At 38.7% G+C, this 16,948-nt stretch overlaps 1 protein-coding gene across 1 annotated transcript in view; it reads right to left on the bottom strand.

Moving 5' to 3' along the window:
• Positions 1-16,948, bottom strand: part of LOC122814242 (cytochrome P450 4A4-like) — a 445,176-nt gene that overhangs the window by 87,341 nt on the left and 340,887 nt on the right. The window contains exon 3 of the mRNA XM_044086841.1: positions 7,371-7,415. Within this exon, the coding sequence (XP_043942776.1) occupies positions 7,371-7,415 (45 nt within the window). The remainder of the gene's footprint in view (positions 1-7,370; positions 7,416-16,948) is intronic.

A 16,948-nucleotide genomic window follows, 5' to 3' on the forward strand; every position in this document is an offset into this window, starting at 1 on the left:
CAGTGATTTTTTTCCTAGGGAAAAAAATCGCTGTTCCAACAAAAAAAATAATAAAATACTTTAAACATTATATTAAGTGGGGGGGTGTCGCCCTCCACACCCCCCGATGTGGGGGAGCTGTTCCCCCCACACCCCCCCTACTTAAATATACCAACTCCGAGACCACACTACAGTGCAGAAAATGACAAAGTAATGAAGCAGCCAAGCGAATTCTTTCCCAGGGAAAGAATTTGCTTAAAAGCCGCTGCAATATTTTGCCATTTCAGGCTTTTGAGTTCGACCAAGAAGCATTTGAAAGAATGCGTCTTCGGTCTTCTAATGGGGAACCATATATATATACATATATATATATATATATATATATATATATATATATATATATATACATACATATGTATATATATTTACACACGTATGTATATATACTGCAAGTATTTATATGTGTATAGATATAGATATATATATATATATATTTTTTTTTTTTTGGTTTTGTTTATTTTACATTTGTTAACTGGACAGAGTCCAGCTGGGCAAGTAGCCTGTTTTCAGCAGAGACCCAGGGAGATGACTTCCATAACAATAGTACAAAAAGATTACAAACATTTTTAAAAGATTTACAAACAATATACAAAAAGTTTGACAATTGCCAACAATCGCAATTTACAAAAAGCGGAATGTAAAACAGAAAACATTACATTTCTTAACCTTATTACAGACAGTAATATGAAACTCATTAGATATATAACTAAAAACCATTCATTAGATATATAACTAAAAACCATTGTGGTATTTTCATTTGGAAGAAGTAAGGCAAGAAGATAGCAGAATAGAAAACATTTGATCGAAGGCATGAGAAACTAGCCATGAGTATTACGGGGGCATAACCATTATTGAGTAAGGTATTCCTTTAGGAATTTTTTTAAGTTATGACAATCTGCGTTTTTTAAGATATTCCTGGGTAAAAGGTTCCACTGTTTGGCTATTTTGAAGGAGAAGAGAGAGTTACTACAGTAATTATGGGACTTTGTAATCTTGAGTATTAGTTTATTGGATGATATAAGGGTGCTGGGGTTGGTATTTAGTTGCACTAGGTTGGAGAGTGTAGGACAGTTTTCAGGTATGTGTATAATACAGCGTGGAGTGGTGAGCTGATTGAGTAATAACAGATTGAAAATGCAAGCCAGTGTAATTTTTGTAGAGCAAGGTAATGACGGGTCCTGTTGGGTATATTAGCAGTAACTTTTGCTATTTTGTTATAGCAGGAATCAAGTAGATGTAAATCAGACTTGCACAGAATAGAGAAAAGTTGAGAACAGTAAATAAGAGTATATAGGAGGTGGGATCTGGCTGTGGCTAGTCTGGCATTTTGAGTAAGGTAAGGTTTGGCCCTATATAGGTTATATCCTGCCAAGAATATAACAGCTGGACAGCTTCCAACTCTTCAGGGCACTTTCCACACACACAAGCTATTATGCAGCTCAAACCAAGTTACCTAAAAATCACAGGTTCAATCATCAATCCTTTCAGAGTATTCCTGTCTTTGACAACAGCACACCTCTGTGGGCATTCAAGGATTGACAATCGGCTTGTGCCACTCTTTTGCTGGGCAGATATGTTCCCTTTGGGAAAAAAACTTCCACATTAAAAAAAAAATGATTGTTTAAATATACTTGCCTGATGAGGGCTGTTATTTTTTAATCCAGGAGTTTGAGTTTTAACAGACTGTTACTCTAATTTACTTAAAAGGTAACAGAAAGTTGTTGTTGTTGTTGTGTCTTTCGGCTTTTTCTGGTTAGGGGTCGCCACAGCGGAACTCCAGTCCGCTAATGGTTGGCAGTAGATTTTTACATGCCGAGTTGCCAGCCCTGACGCACAACCTTCAACGAAGGTACGCCCATTCACTCATGTCTCCACACAGAAGACACTCTAGCTGAGAATTGAACAAGACAACGTCTTACTGTGAGGCGACAACGCTACCGCAGCAACACCACCGCAGAGACCTTAAAAGGTAACAGAAAGAAAAAACATATTTTTCTGTTGACGTGTTTATTCTACTTTTGGGGATTGACAAAATGTATTAAAGTAATTTTTACTGTGTTTCTTGAGAAAAAAAGTGTTGTTTAGCAATTCAAAAATGTACTGGCTTTTTCTGCTTGTTTTTCCCAGGAAACAGGCCAATTTTCTGCTTGACCATGGAACAAATTACCAGTCCTGTGGTCAGTCCATCTTCCAGCCACAAAAATAAAAAGTTATGCAAACTGTCTTGTCAACACAACAGGAATGCAATTTGTCTCAGCTGCAGGAGGGGGACATTGCTGTGGCAAAAGCTGATTCCTCAAACCACCTATCTTTTACCTGGATCCCTCAAATGTAGCACCTAGAGCCACTATGGACCAGGGGTTTGCCACATCATCTGCAACTGCTGAGATCCCCTCGGGGGCAAGGGAAAGTCACTCTTGCTGGTCTTGGGAGTGGGAATAGCAAAGTCTCCCCTGATTAATCAGAATGTTGTGCCCGTACCTGGGGATGCAGCTGCTGCTGCCATCAATAATACTGCCAGACCCATTTTTCCTTTCAAAAAGAATCAGAAAACTAAACATGTATCTACACCCCAAATTTCCCTCGATAGGAGTAGTTTACTAGATTTGTCTAAGAGTTCAATTCAGGATATTGACCCTTCTTATAATATGGTTTCTGGCAAAATTAAGGAGGATACCTCTTTCCCTGAAGAGATTTAAGTATCTGAATCTGAACAGGAAGAGGAAAGGACAGATGCAGGCTTTTCTCCTCAGATTCCTAATTCAGACTCAGAAGAGAGCACAGCGTTTGATTCTCTCAATGGGGATCGCTCTTTCTTCGAGATTATTTCCAGAATGTGCCAATGTTTTCAATGAGAAAACAGTGAGGTTTCTCAGTCCCTCAGAAAATTCTATAAGCTGTTGCAGATGGAATTTCCAGAACCTTCACCCATTCCTCCACTGCTGTCAGCTTTGGAGAATGTGTTTGTCACTGCCTGCAATTTTCCTGACAGTCGGCTGCTGCCCCTGAAAAGGCAGGTAGATTGTATAAAGTTCCTCAGTCTTTTAAGTTTTTATACTCTCATCCCAAACCTGACACACCAGCTATAGTTTAAGTTGCTCTTACTGCTGCAAAACATTTAGTTTATTCCAATCACACATATTCTGGCAAGGATGGGAAAATAATTGATAAATATAAGAAAAAAATTTCTATGCTTCTGCAACTTTGATTTTCACAACTTTGAATTGTCAGGCTCACATTTTAAAGTTTATTCTGACTAAAGTATGAGGACAGTTTTGTCTGCAGGAAAATTCTTTAAATGACTTACCTTCTTCCATTTCACAGGTCACATCTCATTATTTAACGTTTGTGCATGTTTCTGTTGATACTTGTGGAGGTTTGCCTGTCTGCTTTCTCAGAACCACCCAGATTATGTGAAAAATGGAGATTTTAAATACCCCTATGGATAGAGATTTAGTTTTTCATCCCTCTGCTTACTTGCATGCACTCAATCTTCTGTTTTCTCATGTCTAATATTGAACAGAACGCTCTATCGGATTTCCCAAGCATTCTTTCTTTCAAAAAGTGAGATGATATAAGTAAGTGGATTCAGGGAATTTCTAAAAGATTTTTATAGCCCTCCTTTTCCAAATTATCTGTGGGATTCTCTAATCCCTCATCCAGCTTTGGCAGGAAACAAAATACACAATCTCAACAAAATGCTGGCACACAGATGTTTAAACAGAACTCTGTTCGAGCTCCGTAATGGTGTGAACGCATACAGGATGCCCTGAAGCTTTGGAAGCTGGACAGTTCTTATATCCGTGTCAGGATATAACCCATATAGCTAATTCTGCAGCAGCAGTGATCATTCAATCATCTACTGTTATGGTAAGTTTACTTACAAATGTACTTCTCTTTTTGCAGTCTGAATACCACAACCCCACCAGATATTTAGACATTTTGGCAGAATAGTAACACTGCTGCAGAAACAGTTTTTCAAAGGTAAAGTGCAAACTTAGGTTAGGGGTAGGAGAAAGCTTTGGGTTAGCAGGTATTAGTAAGGTGGTGCAACGGGGCCTGGGACAGACACACAACACACAACACTCCCAGGCCCTAATACTGAAATTTGTAGTATATCTAAAAGTTTCAGCATTAGTATCGAAACTCACACTTACATTACTTGCATGCACTCAATCTTCTGTTTTCGCATGTCTAATATTGAATAGAACGCTCTATCGGATTTCCCAAGCATTCATTCTTTCAACAGAATGAGCATTTGACAGTGTGAATGTTGCCCATGCACACACAGCTGTCTTACAGCTCCCAGTCAGCTATTTTCTCTGCATCCAGGAAAGGCCATGTCATTCTTTGTTTGTGCTAAAATCCCTTGCTCAATAGCAAAACACAAAAGTGAAGAACCAGCTAACTTGTCAGATGTATGATTAACAGAGGAGTAAAGAAACATGGTCTCAATATTCCTAGATGGACATCTAGTAAACTTTCATTACTGCTTTCTTTGTCACATGCCAGGGAAACACTGGACCCTCAAACCTGAAAGAGGCATACTACTACTGTACTGTGTTATTTCGGTATTAACATTCAGCCATACAAATACAAAATAAACGAAAATGTAAACATATGACATCTCCTACATTTAGCCTCAGTGTGTTATCAACAAATTGGTGGGAACTGGTGTTGAAGGAGGGGAAACAGCTTTCATGACCAATGCCAGTAAGTTGAGATCAACTTGTAAATACAAACCCGATGCTGGCAGCATCAGCGTGGAGGAGCAGAACTGAAAAGTTTGAAGCTTGCTTCTCAGTTGTGGGGGAAAGCAGTGGGCATCACAATTACAGCATGGGGTTCTGACTGCCCCAGCAAAGCCTGTTGAAGAAGGAGCTATGCCCCCATCCACAGCACAGTGGGCACTCTTGTGAATGCATTACATGGATTATCTCCTGCTCGCATGGAAGCAGACAGGACTGGAAACTCAGCACTATAGCATGCAGTGCTCCTTCTCAAAGGGATGCAGCTGAAAATCAACCCCACTGTTCTCAGGCTGTGACTGATGGCCTGCAGTCTCCTGCTTCCTTCCCACTCAATCACTCAGTAAAAACAAAATGAAAACTCCAGCAAAGCTAGAACTTCCACTGAGTGACCTCCCAAACCTCTTGTATCAGAGGCACATGGGATATATGCAAATGACCCCTATCAACATCAGGTGTTTCAACAGCCCTGTGTTTCTTACGCTTAGTCAAACACTCTGCTTGTGCTGTGCTGACGAGGTCATAACAAGGCCGAAATATGCATATCCACAGCTAGTGGGGTTTGGCTTTATTGGCCTGAAATTGTCTATTAAAACGATGAAACAAGTCATGGGCATTCAGAATCGCCAATTAGCTGAAACACCTGATGTTCATATGGGTCATTTGCATATATCCCATATGCCTCTGATACAACAGGTTTGGGAGGTCACTCGGTAGAAGTTCTAGCTTTGCTGGAGTTTTCATTTTGTTTTTACTGATTGGTTTTTCAGTGACCTTCTCACTTATTGTTATAGTACCTACTCAATCACGGAATTCACAGAGGACTTACTGATGGCATGGGTAATAGTGAATAGGCCTAGAACTGAATGGATAGTTGGCCCATGCACAATGAAAGCATAAAAACACTGCTTACAAATGTGCTTTATTAAACACAGTGATTCAGTCTTTAAAGACATCCAGAAACACATTTACTCTGTATAAAACATGCATAATATGAAAGCATACCTCTCACTGTCCAGATTGTCACAGAATGTCCAGATTTTTGCCACATATTTTTGGTCTGTTCCTCATACAATTTGTGGTTTTCTGATGAATCACCGATGAGTGAAGTCACTAAATAAGGACATACATTTGACTTTCAGACTTCACAGCTTTCAGAAATTGCATGCTAGTACAAATCATGCAATTCTAGCAAATTTCTAAGTTTCTAAGAGTAATATTAAAAACTGTCCCTATTTTTGGACCTTTGTTCCCTGATTACTTCAAGCTTTTTCCAGATTTCTTGCACTAAGAGTTTAAGTGATGTATATGGAATATATAAATTACATAATACAATAATGCTTTAGCACAGGCAACATAATATACACAAAATGGATGTAGGATGGTTAAGCAAATGCCCATTCAAAATAAATAAATCAGCAAATAAAGAAATAAAGGCGTTCAACATACTTCCATTTTAATTTTTATTTTTTATGGGAGAAAGTTACCACCAATCTCAGTGGAGGATAGATTTTCCTCATACAGCAACACCATCAACAATTTTGTTTCAACCATGTGTGTATTAACACACACTTGTATAACTTCACTGTCAGACCATTCAATAAATCAGAATATGTATACATGGCTGCTAGCATAGAACATTATTCACTGACACCATTTCCTTTAGATTTGCAGGCAGGATGTATTCTAACATATTTTGTTTTATATTTAGTCAACAAGCAGATTATTAAATTCTGCAATGATTGCCACGATGACTGTGTATGAAGCAGCTGATCAGAACAGACAGCTCCACTGCATGATTGGAATACCAATTAAAATTCGACCAAGATTCAAAAAATTAATTCAAAGAGTAATAGAACCCTGCATGCTTGTGTTGTGCAAAGCCCCCCCCCCCAATACCCTCAAGAAGGGGCTGATCAACTCCAAGGTTGCTGCACCCTGAGGAAAGTGGAATTTTACCTGTGGTGATCAACTAGAAAGTGCTTTTCACACTCAGCTGCAGTCGCAAAAGTGGTTACTGCTCTCAATAAATGCTATACAGTAGAATAAATACCTTAAAAGTACATATGCTATTACTTCTGCAACCTACTGAATGACTTAGGCTGACAAATATACCCTAAACAGTTTCTTCAAGGAGCACATATTCCTTAGTGTAACCAGGTTTGTTTGTGAGGTACTAGTGACTGATAATCCCATGTGTGATCACTAGTGTGCAGCTATGGGTTTTGTCCTGGTAGAGTAAGGTTGCAGTTTTTCGGGTTTCCCCAAGATGCATGGCCTCAGAGTTAGCATATACAAACAGTGGGGGGTTACTTATTTTTCAATTGGCAATGAATGCTGTTTGCATTCCCGTGATATTGTTCTTTTGTAATCACAGTTCTATATGTCGATCATAAAATTGTCAGCAGTTTGTTATCGAGCAATTCTAAAGCTCTCTCTCAAAGATTATCTCCACAAAATACTAATTGAAGAACAGTATTCCTGAAAGCACTTGTCCTCATAAAGCAAGTTATGTGCTTGTGTTTTAAATGTCAGTGCTTAATAACACATAGTAAAACCACATTAGAATATGACGGTACATACCAATCCAAGGAATAATAAACTTATAGGCCACGTCGTCTTTCGGCTCTGCCAAAATAAAGAAATGCACATTACAACCTGTAAACTGAGCAATGTTAATGTGCATTATGCCATTTCTACTAATCAATCAACATACAATCAACAATTATATGGATAAAGAACATTGACATTTTATAACAAACAACAAAAACACTATTTTAGGCCTAGTCAGAATATCTCTGAGCAGCAACTAAAACACATTTCTTTGAATGATGAACTAGATTTGTACAGCAAAAAATGCACACAAGCAGATATTAGTAAATGAACATATTTAAACATTTAGAAGCAGTAAATGGTTAAAAGAAATCCTCGCACCATTACATACTGGCAAAGTAGACCACACAGTTGTTTTCATCCAGATAAACTTTTCACTTTATTCAAGATTAGCTGGATACTATTAATTTTCCATAGCTAGTAAAATATGTAAAAAAACTTTGATTAAAAACAATAAAAAGTAATGATCAGGAACAAAATATTGTTTATTGTTTTTAAATCAATATTTTATATTTGTACTACCTATAAAAAATAGCAATAGAACTACTCTTGAATAAAGTGAAAATTTATCTGGTAGAATAGATAGGTTTATTGGCTCCTCATGTGAACTATATGTAATGTAACACCACTGTATCTTTACAGTTTGTTATTGCATGGTCCTCAGTAACTTCATCACTGTCCTGCCACATTACTGGTCATGATTGTTTTACAGAACAGGATACAAGTACGTACCTCCCCTTTTAGTCCATTCTCACACTTACAACTGTAACATTTGCATCATGTGAGCACGTTGGGTGGGTAGCCAGCGTACCTGCTGTATGTACTCATGTCCCTCTGTATGCTGTCTAAGGGAAGGTGGCAATTCATGCCACAGTATAAAAAGGGGAGTTATCATATATGTGAAATCTTAGTGGTGTCTACCATACTACAGGAATTCAAGGTTTGCATAAGATGGCATACATACAACTCCCTTTATATCTTTCCCCCTGCCTAGACATGCGACTGAGATTCTTCTCCATCAACTATGGTGGTACCAGGGTTTGTAGCTTTAACACCCCCACCTCATCATCTACATCATTACTGCTTCTAAATAACTAATGATGGGCTCGAATGAAACAGGCAACATTTCTTGATGTTTGAAACACATTTGTCTTAAGATGCAGTTTATATTTATATGTTTATATAAGAGTGCAGAAAATCAGACTAACTAAACTAATGTCTTTTAGCTTTTCCCGGTTAGGTGTCGCCACAGCAGAACTCCAGTCCGCTAATGCTTTGCAGTAGATTTTTACGGTGCCGAGGTGCCAGTCTGAGACCCAACCTTCAAAGAAGGCACACCCATTCACGCACGCACCTACCTGCATGTCTTTAAGCGTCACTCGACTCTACACAGAAGGTGCTCCAGCCGAGAATTGAACCAGAGAACCTCTTGCTGTGAGGCGACAACGCTAACCGCTGCACCACCGCGGCAAGCAAAAAATCAGACTAATAAATAGTACTTTTCAATGTACACACCCATTTCTATATATCAGGAACGTGTTTTTTTTTTTTTTTTTGCAGCAAATGGGTAGCACTTGTTTGCATAATACAGAACATACTAACTACACTACATTTTTTTTTACATAAGACTTGTTGGGTGCAGCTTAGTGGGCAGCCATACTGACAGATGAACTACCATTTTGTAACACATTTATGTCTAACATTCCAGTAAATATAATCTACATGGCTATGATGAAATAATGTCTCTCTCTTAGTCGAGCTGCAAAACATCATGACTGAAATACATACATGACATAATTATAGCACAGTAAAATATGATAAATAGGAAAACAAAAACAGTTCTCTCCTCCTGAATCAAGGAAAAAAAACAAATAAAAAAAACTAAACTACTACTCTTCACCCCAAACTCTCTCTCTCCTTCTAAAAAACTACCTTTGATATACTGTCATCTACCAAGACCAATACAGAATTGGTATCCCACACCAAACTACTCGGTCTGATTACAGATGACAACCTGAAATTTGATCTCCACCTTCAGCAAGTCATAATGAAGACACACCAAAACCCAGGCTGCCTCCATAGAGTAAAACTAAATCTGCTTGACATAATATAGACATTTCTTTTTTACTTCCACCCTATTGTATGTCTCTCCTATCCTAACCGATCTCAACTCCTCTGTATCAGCCAAACAGGAACAATGCTGCAATAAAGTAGCCAAATTCGCAACCAGTCAATAATATAGATCATATCACTGCCTCTCTCTAAAACAACTAAACTGGCTTGAACTAAATAATTCGCTATTGTACTCACAAGTAATTACAACCTTCAAACTAATGCAGAATCCTGTAAAATTCCATCTCTTCACTCTGTCATTCAACCTTACACTACTGAGATACCTCTGTCTCCATTAACAAATCATTACTCTCCATAATTAAACCTAACAATGCAGAATATTCACTCTATTCATACTGCATTGCTAATAACTGGAATACCATCCCTCTCCACTTAAGAACAGTCTGCAACCTGAAAAACTTTAAAAGCCAAATGAAGCAACACCTGACAGATAAATGGTTCTGCACCTGTACCACCCCTTGTTAAACTGGTACTAATACAGCTATATGAATTCATACCGCAACTCTCTGCTGCACAAAATGTAACGTACTGTTATCACAACTATATCCTCCTTTATCATCTCATTTTTTTTTATCTTCAGTGTACCTCCTCCCTGCCTTCCTTTCTTTGGGCTGCTGTAATTCTTTATGTTACCCTCCTATGTCCTAGACTTTGAATAAGTCTTTATTGTAACAAATATTTTTACATAAAAATCTGAACAATCTATGCATACTTATGATATTGCACTGCATATACCTCCCTGTATTAAAAAAAATGTATTCACATACCACCCATTTACTGTTATTTTGAATCGACACAGCTTGTAGATGATGTAACTGATGTCACGGATGTCTAAATAATGGAAATGTTGCTCATGAATGAAACTGATTGTGAATAATGAAACAATGCGAATGATGTCTATGATGTCTATATAATGGAGCTTTTTTCCTCAGACCTCCACTGAAAAAGGACACTCCTCAGTCGGAGTTTCTCAGTAAGAAAATGCCAATAAGTAAATGCATTGTTCATGTAGAAGCTGCTCCCTCTAATATGGATCTCTGCCCTCACACCCCCAATCTCTAAATGCACTTTCAGCGATGTCACACAAAATTAGAGAAAAGGGAAAATGCTAGAAAAGAAACTCATCTTTCCCCCTTTTCCAAGTTATGTGGCAACATGAAAAGCACTACTGCAGTTGTTAAAACAATGTCCAAACTACTAATACAGCAACAGGATTAAAAAAAAAATTATACTGTGCTTTCAATATTTTGCACACCAGCACATCAACCACATGAAAATACGGTACTATACTTATGACTTTTTGGGTAACAACAAAATATCACATATTAAATAGAAATTAAACTTTAAATTGTTGCAGGAAACAACCAATGAAGCATAGCTTGGAACCAAGTTAAATTTTCATAATTTTCAAGACTTTTGTATTCCCTTCCACATAACAAGCCAACTCATTATTCAAAATATCAGACTGCTGTGTCAAAAACATAGATTTGTACTTATTTATTTCATTTTTTATTTTACATTTATTTATCAGGGTAGTGCACTGATCACTCAACCATTTGTAGTTACAGCCCGAGTAGTTGCCAATAAAAATACACGCATAAAAATTTAGCACACACTGACAGTGCCAGACATGATGAAAGCAGCAGACGGTGTGTATCCTTTATTGTTCTTCAGCACCACTACTTCCTGTGTAAGTAAACTGTATATGTGCTATCCTCTGCACTAGTTTTAGAACAACTGAACTTCATGTTATGCAGAAATGAATGCTGTGGTATAACCTTATGGAATGACTTCCTTCTTCTGTTTTACTCTGCATTCACAGATCTTGTATACCTATATTACAAACAAAACGCTGACCTCAACAGTTTTTTTTTTTTTTTTGTGAGCATCGCAACCTAGTGAGAAAGCTGATTCATTCATTCATTTGTTCATTCATTTACTTACTTCAGGGCTGTGGTGAGCTAGAGACTTTCCTAGTGGTAAGTGAGCAGGGGAGCAGTGAAACATTCACTCATTCACTAATACTGCAGAACATCAAAGATCATCATTTCACATAGATGACATCTTTAAGACATTGCAGAAAACCAAAGCACCTGGTAAACACCCATGAGGATACACACAGGGCATCCTGACTCCGCACAGAAAGACTCACCAACGATGAAATGAACTGGAGAACCAAGCACTGCAAGGCAGCATCAACACTAACCTTTTCGATGCTTTGTCAGTCTCAATGGGGGGGAAATGGTCTGCCTTGAACAGCACCATACCTCTCAACTGTACAGATTTTCTCAGAATGTCCAGATTTTTGCCTCATATTTTTGGTCCATTTTTCATAAAATTGTGGTTTTCTGCCAACTTCGTGACAAATCATTAAAGACTGATGTTAGAAAATAATGACAGCCATTTGAAAATTCATGCTAATGCATTTTGTTCTATGAGGTTGAGAGGTATGATGTGCACTCTTACAAGCCAAAGAAAGTCTAAATGTATACAGAAAAGCTACTTAATCCTACATAGTACTCTATTTTTGTCTGACAAATCCAGAGAAGGCACTACCTGTGTCGATATAATATCAGTGAAGGGAAATCTATGGCCCTATCCCTCGGTTACTGGCTAAAACATACATTCATACAGAATTATCCTTATCTGTGGGGCAGATTAAATTACAGCAACTGGTAGTTTGGCAAACAAGTCAAGTATCGAATGGTGTCAGGGAAACTTAGGATGAGATAAAATGAAATGCAAAATAAATGAAAACCTTGGAGACTAACGGTATTGGCTTTGGATTATTAAGTACAAGCTGTAGAAATGTTCATAGTCTTGTTCATTATTGAACCAGGACAATTTTTTCTGTACCCACCTGAAGAAAAAGAGTTACTGATAATGAAAAAAATCAGGAATTTACATGGGATGAAAAGCACGCAAGGATGAACTAGGACAAGTTAACAATGCCAGATGAGAGAGAAGAGTTGGAGATTTACCATATTTACAGTATTATAAGGCAACTCAGCTGAGACTTACAGCATTCAAAAAATGAAGCAAAATGGAAAGAAATGTTATTTAAAAAGGGAATTCCAAAGCCAACTATAAGGTTGACTATATGGACCCATTATGATGAAACAGAGGAAGACAAAACAGCAATACACATTTATACACAGTAAAAAAGATGTTAAAAAGAATTACTACTGTGGATAAAGGAAATGTTATTAATAGTCACAGGGCTAAAAACAGTTAAGCTGTGAGAAGCAGGGAAGGAGTGGATGATGAATGTCAGAGAACCAAGGTACTGTGAACGGTTAGGGTATATAGAAGAGTTACTTGGATGGGAAGAAGCAAAACAGAAGTTTGACATATGTCAAAGAAGTAAACTAATATATCAGGCTCTTCAGGCAAAGGTAAGGCAGATAAAGGAAGCAGGAGAGAAAGAAAGTTAAAGTAATCTCGAATTTGGCAAAATTCTTGCTGCAATCAAGAACACACCAACCTGAACTTCAAAGTATATTAAAGTATATAAAACTGAAAAAGAGAAGAACAAAGTTCATCATGAAAGAATGAGATCAAACTGGAAAACGAGACTAACTGCAGACACAAAACTGGGAACAACATTATGAGGCATAACTGTCTCCAAAATGTGCCACAAAATCCAGGACATTTAAGACTTTTGCATGGGAATATTTGCATTGCTACAACTATACTCCAAGAAAGCTGAAAAAGACATTCCAGGAAGTGAACAATTCCTTCTGGAGAAATATGGAGAGGAAAATTGGGAACTGGAAACATATTTTTGGTCAAGTATGGGACTAACTGATTTTAATAGAAGCTTTAAATAAATGTCTAACCAAAGCCAGAATTCAGAAAAAGACCTGGCAATGAGCACTAAGGCTGTGACAAAAAGTGCATTTTTTCAAGACTACAGAAATAAACTCTTTGGAGACAGAGTAAACTCTCAGTTAACCGGCACCCATGGGGTTTGGTAGATGCCAGATAACTGTAGTTTCTGGTTCATAGGTTCATAGGTTCATAGGTTCATACTAGGCTATCTGCCCTAGGGGCATTTATAAGCCTAGCCAGAGTGTGTTTGGCTTTCGCCACCCATTTTAAATTAATTTTGCTATGCCCCTTTTGAGGTTAGTATACTGTGCCTCTGTCTAACAGTGACACAGAAGTGATAGCCGGGGTAAACCTATGATCTCCCATCCACTCATCAAGATTCCTCTTGAAGAGAGTCAATGTGGGACTCTGCTTAACCTGGACTGGGATTTTATTCCAGAGTGAAAGGAGCCTCTGGGTTATGAATCTGTCCCTCCAGCATGTCCTATTTATTTCAGTGCTGAGGTTCAAGTCTTTTTCTGAGGTGCAGCATGTCCATTAAGACATGGCTTTATATGTCAGGCACAGATCGCCTCTGAGCAGCGGTATGCCACTGAGTAGAGCTGGAGTTTCTTTAACCGGGCAGCATATGGCATCTGTTTGAGCCCTTTGATCCTCTTGGTGAGGTACTGTTGGGGTCTTTCCAGTTGCTGCAGGTGTCTGGTAAGGTACATCCCAAAAGGGGCATTGTACTCAATTATGGGCCAGATGAGGGATGAGTAAAGAGGTGACCTCCCTGATCTAGATGTGAATCCCTTCATGATTAGGTGGGCTATATAAAATGTTTTTCTAACCACTTTGTACGTGGTTGTCAAATGAGAGATTGCTATCAACTTGGGTCCCCAGGTCCCTAATGACTTCTTCTGTACTTAATGGATTACCACCTATGTGGTAATTTGTTTTTGCCAAAGGGGATGACTATACACTTTTGCACCAGTTGTCTGTTTCTATGAGGCCCTTTTGGAGGATGCTTGTGTCAGCTGGAGAGTTGATTATGGCGCCCAGTTTGCAGTCATCTGTGAACTTGGTCAGCCACAGTCCTTCCGTGTTGGCCTGTACCCGCAGAGAAATATATACCGAACAAGAGAGGTCCCAGAACTGAGCCTTGTGGGGCGCCACTTGTAACTGGTTTGGAGTCTGACATGGCTCCAGCAATTCTAACCATGTGGGTTCTGTCCTTCAGCCAGTTTGCAACCCATCTAGTGACATAGGGGTTTATATTTAAGCTGGTGAGCTTATCTAATGCCAGGATCCAGTGTCTGTAGGTCCCCAATATCTTTATTTATGAGGTCCATGATGATCCTTTCCATAGCTTTGCAGACCCAGGATCCGTTGAGGCACCACCTTTGTGGAGAGGGACCACTGTTGCATATCCTGTAGTAAGGCTAAGGTTGAACAGTAGTTTTATGTTTCATCTGGTCCCATTGATGCTGTGTTTTTGCTTTGGAGAGGGTGGCTCTTACCTGAGCATCTGAGATGTCAGGGAGGCAGTGCTCTGTTGGGATAGATATTTGGATGTTGGCAATGTCTGTTTTTGTCATTTTGGACTAATTCTGAGCATATCACCGGGAATTCCACCCAGGTCTAACATAACTAAAGAAGCCTTTGTGGTCTCATAGTGTCCTTTTGCTAATACTGATCAGAGATGCCTTCCTTTTGGGATTTTGCTCTATCATGTAGTAACTTCCTCCTTCTATTGTATAGTTTGTTTATGGCTGGGGTCCACCAGACAGGATGTCTGCCTTTGGAGGATTGGGTTTTGGTTTTATTTGGGATTGCATGATCCATGCATTCCTGAAGGTGTTCATAGAATCTATATTTTCCACAGGCCCGGGCTTTGAGGATTTCCGCCGTTTTTTTGCATGTGAAGAAATTTTTTTTTTTTTTTTTCACTGTGGTTTTGGTGGGGGGGGTGTCGGGATGTGAATATCCAGTGAGATTAGTTTATGGTCTGATCTCACCAGTGAGGGATACACTTCTGGTCTGGAGCATAGTGTCCCCATGTTGGTGATGATCAGGTCCAGTATGTTTCCCCTCTTGTGGGAGTGGTAACAAGTTGTTCCATAGCATTTGAGTTTATAAATTCTAGGAACCTTTGGGCTAGGGTGTTTGGAGCTGAGTAATGCTCCCAGTCTATGTTTGGGTGGTTGAAGTCACAAACATAATAATGGTTGTTAGAGACCTTCATATTTTCCAGTATTCTCAGGAAGGCCGAGTGGGGTTCCTGTGTTTGGGAGGGTGGTCTGTAGCAGGCTATAAACTGGAAGGCAGTTTTACCCACAGTTAGTTGCACATGGATAGTCTCTGATGCTGTGGGTCGGTCCAAGTTTTGGGGCTGAAAAGCATGGTATGAGGTATAATCTGGTAGTGCGCCTTGAACCAGGTTTCTGTTACTGCACAGATATCAATGTTCTCCATGCTAAGGAGAGTTTCGAGTGGTTGTTTGAGAGTTACTATTAAAAATAGGCTTGACATACTGTACCTTATACAGTTTGTTTGGTTTGACTTGTTCTCAAGTTGGGAAGAGAGGGAATGTATTCCTATCTTCCTTTTTAAAACTCTAAAACTCTAAAAATGTAAGGTATGTTTCTGCAGGGGGAAAACAAAAAGTGCAACACATGAAAATTGTACTGTATTTTTTTTTTTGCCAGTTGCTTGAGAATGCTGGTTGCTTTAGTTCTGGTGAACTGACAGCTTACTGTACATTAACTGGGATCTATGTTTACCCATCAAATGGTAAAAGCATTGAACTGCATTACATCGTTAATGCCATTCACCAAAACCTCATCATGTGTGGGGTTGGCCCCTCCACACACCCCCCTTAATTATATATACCCAGTCCAAGATCACACTACAGTGGGGAAAGGGCAAATTTCCTTATCCCTACCGTAATGTGATCTTAGTCAGAATGGCTTGATGAATGGCATGTTGGACAACATACGCCATTCAATGCTTTTACCATTCGATGGGTAAACATAGACTCCATTAACTGAAATCAGCAAAGATTTCACTACTAGCTAATTTGTATGTCTCTGAATTGTTTAGTGATGCCCTTGTGGTAATCACTGGAGATGAATGATACATCACTTTAGCACAGGCACTCCTTCGGTTAAAGTCTCCCATATACATACACATACCCAAACACATGCATGCATACACACACACACACACACACACACACACACACACACACACACACACACACACACACACACACACACACACACACACACCTATATGTTTTACCTGTACCTGAGTTTGCAGAATATCCCTGATGTTGTCTCTACACACAAAAGATTACAGTCAGTTAATAATGTCAGACATTAGAGTTTCATTCTTCTTAGTGTTCAGAAAATGCATTGAAATGCACACTTGTTGCTCTATTAAATTGTTAAGCTGATTGCAGTAACTTTTTGACAGACTCTCTGATGTTATCTAGTTCTCCCCTCAGATTGACCAGAAGTCTTAACATGACCTTCGTAAGTCGTGGATCAACACAGTCAATCAGTAATGCCATATTAGAGTTTCCCTTTTTTTATTTTTCT

The sequence above is a fragment of the Protopterus annectens genome, chromosome 10.part0 (genome assembly GCF_019279795.1).
Source record: "Protopterus annectens isolate FY-2018-M chromosome 10.part0, PAN1.0, whole genome shotgun sequence".
In the NCBI taxonomy this organism is placed as follows: Eukaryota; Metazoa; Chordata; order Ceratodontiformes; family Protopteridae; genus Protopterus; species Protopterus annectens.